Source organism: Primulina huaijiensis, chromosome 12 (genome assembly GCF_012295235.1).
Source record: "Primulina huaijiensis isolate GDHJ02 chromosome 12, ASM1229523v2, whole genome shotgun sequence".
Lineage (NCBI taxonomy): Eukaryota > Viridiplantae > Streptophyta > Magnoliopsida > Lamiales > Gesneriaceae > Primulina > Primulina huaijiensis.
The window spans coordinates 815,486-821,930 of record NC_133317.1 but is presented as its reverse complement, the minus strand read 5'-3'; the positions used below and the strand labels follow the sequence as shown (position 1 = coordinate 821,930).

Here is a 6,445-nt window from a genome sequence, read left to right as displayed (position 1 = left end):
TTGTAATTAATCATGCATAATGATTAGTTTATTTTGTTGCAATCTTAATCACTATATCACTGACATCACATTTCCTTTTAAAATGATTCANAGATAGATCAACATGATACATAATTATTATGAAAAGTAATACTTTTGACATAAAATAATATTTTTTCATGAGTTCAGTTGAGTCAGAAATTCGTCTCACAAAATTGAATTATGAGACGATCTCACAAGAGTTTTTGTGTATATATTATTAAGTTTTCTACGTGCTTAACTTTAAAAGCACTCGATGATTTGCAAATATGAACCAAAAAGGAAAATTTGGGACGAATAGTTGTATTCTATGGGTGTAATTGATTGCATTTTAGGTGGCAATATCATACATAAAACCTCAATTGTTCGATATTCAAAATATTTTATAAGGCCGATCGTGATAGTTGAGCAGTTGATTTGGATATTTTGAGAAGAAGATATTGAGAGACGATTATAAAATTAATTTTATAAAATTACTCTTTAAGTTTTTTACTTTTGTATGAGACGACTAAAGATAATTCACTATATTAAGTCAATTCACTATATTAATATTATATTATTTCTTCCTTCTATGTAATCCATCTTCATTCCAATTGGAATTACACTTAAATCGAGACATCGCAAGATGTTCATGTGAATATCATGGAAACATTTACTACTTTNATATACACCTTAAATATGATAACTTCTAATTTTGGTGATCGCTTATGAATTAAATATATTCCGACAGAGAATTTGGTTTGGTAGCAGTTCGAAAAATTAAATAAATGCTTCTGGTTTTATTATTATTATCATTATTATTATTTACTATTTTGGTATATTTCGTGAAAATGACAGGCTTGAGAAGAAAACATCGGCTTATAAATCTTTTAAAAAAAATAGTGAATTATGTAAAAAGAAATAGAAGAGATCAATTATGAAACACACGTTTATAATTAATTAATTTCTAAAAATTTAAAGATACAACACCATACATACAGTGAAAAAAAAAAGATCATTTGAATTTTTATATGACATTACCATATCACTGGCATCAAACATAAAGTCACCCTTTTGGTTTGGCGTTAAAATAGTTATTGTTTTAGCCGACTCCTTTAAGAATCGGACTTAGGGTGTTGCAAGGATTAAAAGCATTTCACACGACAAAAAAATTTTATTCTCGCCGCAACTTGAGCTGACATAAACCTCTCTCGGAGAGGCGTAGGTTCCATTTCCATGTGTAATACAAAAAATTTCCCAACTTTACGTAAGTTGTACTAAAAATTATGTATTTTTCTTCTTCATCGTTGATTAGAATATCGGGGAAACATAATGAGTTCCCTTTAATGTATATGATTTTTTTCTTTATCTTCCAACTATATTTTTTTTATTGGGAAATCGATTATTAGAGGAGTTATTCACCGCAAAGAAGAGAATTTCGCAGCATTAAAAAAAATGTTAACTATTTTGTTAAACTATGAATTGACGTTGACACGATATCTTGTGCTTTAGATGACTATAATTATTATTTTATGTATGAAAAAAAAAAGTAGCTTTGACAAATCGAGTGAGGTTAAGACTCACCCGTTTAAGTCATTGTGAAATTAATTTTAGGCAATCGGAATTATTTTGGAAATTCATGCATACGAGATCAAATTCTGAATTAAGTCTTTATGTTGAATAAGATATTTCAAAATTCATGCATTCATATGGACATTATCCGTGAAATATTAGAAGAAAAGGTGGTCATCATTCAAAAATGACTATTCAACATATGACATTGTACGAGTTTCAAATTTTTTTAAAAAAATGGGGGAAATAACCCCCAACACTAGCTAAGAATTCCATGGAAAAAAAGAGAGATGAGAAAATTTAAACCCCCAACTAAAAAAAACCAAGAAAACCTGAAATCCTAAATGTTACCGACTCATCATCATTATTGCTATTACGATTTTAAAAAAAAAAAAAATTGAATGGTGTGCAACAAAAAAAATTGACAACACCACCAAATATACTACATATAATATAATGCAAAAGTTTTTATGAGATCATCTAACGAGTCAATTTTATGAGACGGATCTCTCATCCAATCCGACTCATAGAAAATATTATTTTTTATGCTTAATGTATTAGTTTATACTCTAAATATGAATCGAGTTGACCGATCTTACAAAATATTTACTTTGACCGATCTTAAAAAATATTTACTTTATATATAAGTGTGTGTGAGGGCGGAAAGTTGATATATAGTTACGGAGGTTAATTTAGATGGCAATTTAAGGAATCGATAATGATTCCACAGCTCACTCCAACAGTAGCAAGCTATAAAACACTTGCGGAGGGGAAAGAAAAAAGAATGTTCCAACATAGCCCACTATGTTACCCTTTGGGCAAGGTAATTATGGCTTGATTAGTGCGTAGTTAAAGGTGACAAAATTCGTATTAAATGGATTAGTTTTTCACCCAATATTGCAAAAGAGAAAAGTCACTTTTGAAATGTATGTAACAAAAATTTGAGTGGTTAACTATCATTGGCTAATTATACATGCGTAAAGCAAAATATATGTTATCTTGAAAGCCACTCATCCAAGATTTCTTGCGGGCCGTCCATTTTAATCATTCAAATGGTTTGAAGTGCAACTGTGAAATATTATGGGAACCGTCAACAGGAAATGCATGATGTTTATCGAACAATATATGATAATAACATGAATATTAATTAGTTGCTACATGAACTTTTTTTTGGTACAAGTTGTACGAATTCAAAAATTTTATTTTTTAATTCGCACGACGACAAGATAGATATAAGTAAATATAAAGCTTCACTCTTCATATATTAGCGTTGATAAATACTAAAAAGATTTTATCAGACTTCGTAATAAAATGGTCGAATTAACTTAATTAATTCAATGAAAGCATCATCTTGTGGTGTTGTCTTGAATCTTGACGACATCTTATCCCTTGCTGTTGGAAATTTAACTCCGTTATGGGGAGTCCTTCTTTTTGCTTTTGATAAAGATCCAACCAGATTTAATCACATCTGAGTTAGGTAATAAATTGCATTTTGATACCAAAAACATACACGAGCTCTAACAAACTCTATGTTTAGATGTGTGTATTTGTATCTGAAGAAAAATTGTCATGCCAAAAACATAGAAGGGCTGTTTCCTCTGTGTTTCGAGCAAAATGCTAAATGTGCAATAAAATTGGTGAAATTAATGTAGCCTTCTAAGAACAGATAACAGTAAAATTAGACAGTTACAGCAATGTACTTGATATTCAGTGGCACCAAAACTTGCACTGGTTTCACAGTAATTATTTATGTCATTTTTACCAAGTGATAATTCCCGTATCTTTCGAATTGATTCGGCAAGTGGCTCTTTTTGCTCCAGTGTTTATTGATGAAAGCCTCAACAGTACGCCGGAACTCTTCGCTACTCAGAGTGTCGATCTCCGACGCTTCGAAATACTCTGTTTTGGGATTCTCCTTTCTCTGGTATTTCTCCGTCTCTGATCTCCGGAGCTCCAGCCTCGGCCTCACCGCGATCTCACGCTTCAGTTTTTCCGATTGCGTCCTCTGGAACCTCCGTATTTGTCTCGTGGCCTCTTCGATCGCAGTCGTCACCTCATCACCATGCGGATTCGCCTTGATTTCCTCCGAGCATACCACAATCTGCTTCTCGTCATCACCAAAGGCATGGGCGTCTTCACCCACCGCTGGCTCCACATTCCCCGTTGGATGCTCTCGCTGATGAACCGCCTCGCTGTGTTTCACGTAATCATCGTACAAACCATCGCCACCTCCAGACAGACTCAACTCGTCGTTCCGCCGGCAAATCACAAAGAGCAAAACGATAATGATATTCCCGATTACGAAAACAACGTGGTGATTGAATACATACGCGGAGAACTCAACAAAATACCCGCCCGCGACTTTCATAACCGCCGGAACACGCACAGAGGACCACGAAACCAGCCCCAGAACCACCAAAAGTTCGATAAACTGCCACAACTTCACGATTCTACGAAAGCGATTGAACCTCGCGACTGCCTTTTCCTTCTCAAACCTGACATTATCAAACACCATTGATTCCATATTCAAAATTCGGAACACCCGATCCTCCTCGAGCATCCAGCAACGCAGGTTAAATTTTCACAGGGAAAGCGTAAATGAGGGGAGAAACCAGAGGAAGTGGAAATGGAAAGGCACGTGGATTGGGAACACAGAGAGATTCTATACATGAACACAAGAAGGGAATTTGAGGAGACTAGGTAAATGAAGATTTCGGGTTTGAGTAAGTACCTTTTTAAATAGATGCCAGAGGCGGAGGGACAATTTAATTTCGGGTTATTTGTATTTGTATATATATTATATAATAATTTATAAGATATGTATGTATACTTGATGTTTATCATATAGTTCGGTATTTTACAGATTTCTAGGCTAGCATATAAAATTATAATGCAAATAATATAGGATTCATGTAGCTTAATATATTAATTGTAAAAAAATAATAATAGAAGAAGCATCCGACTATTTCATGCATGCTCTACTTGGCTCGAGGATATAGCTAAGTCGGTAGAGCTCCGCTCTTGCGTACCGTAGTTCTGGACAAATAGCACCGTTAATGAGTTTGATAAATACTTGCTACAAAAACTCTTCGTGAGACAGTCTCACGAGTCAATTTTGTGAGACGTATATTTTATTTTGGTCATTCATAAAAAAAATATTACTTTTTATATCAAAAATATTATTTTTATTGTAAACATGAATAAGGTTGACCTATATCGCGAATAAAAATATGTTACACTGTCACTTGTTCCATACTTACATAAACATGCTGTTTGAAAACTTATTAAACCTAATTTTGAATTGATATATTTGATTTTTTTTAATTTAATTATTTGCCAGCTAGATGCTAGACATGTATATTTATTGACCTGATTATTTATTTAAAAATAAAAATAAATGGGATGAGGGTAACTGGTTGAGAATAAATGATGTATTAGACCATCGAATTGGTATAAAAATTAGACAAAATTACAATTTTGTCATATGTTGGTTAAATTTTAATTGTAGTCTATCATATTTGTTTTTATCCTCTGGTAATTTTAATTATTTTTCAGACATGATAATGATCCGACATTGTGGTTTGTAGTGTCATATATGCACTCCAGATTAAAAATTGATAAAATTTCCAAAAATAATAACAATCACATGGATAATTAAAATAAAAAATAAACAAACACACAAGACCGAAAATACAATTTTTCCTAAAATTATATTCCAGTAAAAATCGGTGCTTAATGTAGATGAGTTTACCTTGCAAAATAATTAAATATTTTCCAGAATATTACACATGTATGTTGTTATTTCATATCTTTGTCATGCAATAACATATTTTATTTTAATATTTTTATGGAAGTTAAATGGACAAAGATACCCATTTGTGTTGGTTGGTAATTTATATTATATTCTCCAGACCGAGGGTGGACCAAAAGTTTTAAGTCATGCACTGGCTTCGCTTAATTTTTGTCCAGGTCGTATCTTGCAGTGGTAAAATTAAGTATTTATATTTGACCAGCCGAGTAGTGAAGAAAAATTATTATTTTATCCCATTTGTCTTATATTAGTTGTGTGTACACAATAATGAGTCCAGATATAGAGGAAAATTTTTATCTAAGTTTAAATTATTATTTTGTCTGAAGAAATAATAATATACCAACAACAAAATATTAATTCCAGAGCAATTTTTGACGGTTATATTTAATTGAAGTTAGCTTAAAGACCGATATCTAACAATTTTAAATCCCAAGCAAATTTTTTTATGAAAACATAAATTTTTTTCATCACAAAACATATTAAATTATCGCATCAAATAAATTGTGTACCGGTTTTTAATATAAGGAACCATTGAAGGTGGTAGTGGAACAATAACTGCTCCTCATTCAAGAGTAACCGGCAGCATGTGTATGATGATGCATGTCGTTCAAAATTCAAATTTCAGTTTTTTTTTTACTTACTTATTTAAAAGATAAATATAATTCTTGTTTTATCTATATTTACTTATTTCAAAATATTTCTGCTAGTTTTCCAATATTTAGTTAACATGAGTAAATTATTTAAAAAAAATGATACTAAATATAGAGAGAACAATATTTTTTGTCTTGTAACTTACATATTTTTCATTGTTGGTCATGTTATAGACTATTACACAGTTTTAGTCTATTAAACTTGCGTTTTTGTTCATTTTTTTTATCATTTTCACATGAAAATGTTGACGTAACACCAGAAAATTATGAATTGAGTCGGAAATTGCTGGCATGGCCCGGGAAGTTGTTGATGTAACCGATGAAAATTTGTAAAAAATATTCAAGTTAGTTGAATAAAATTGTGAATTACTTGATAACATGATTAAAAATGAAAAATGTGTAATCTACATAACTT

At 31.6% G+C, this 6,445-nt stretch overlaps 1 protein-coding gene across 1 annotated transcript; it reads right to left on the bottom strand.

Moving 5' to 3' along the window:
* Window positions 1-3,125: 3,125 nt before the first annotated feature.
* Window positions 3,126-4,325, bottom strand: LOC140990291 (uncharacterized). The gene has a single exon (XM_073459902.1). It carries the CDS (start codon window positions 4,127-4,129, stop codon window positions 3,317-3,319), a length of 813 nt encoding a protein of 270 aa, XP_073316003.1. The 5' UTR covers window positions 4,130-4,325; the 3' UTR covers window positions 3,126-3,316.
* Window positions 4,326-6,445: the final 2,120 nt, after the last annotated feature.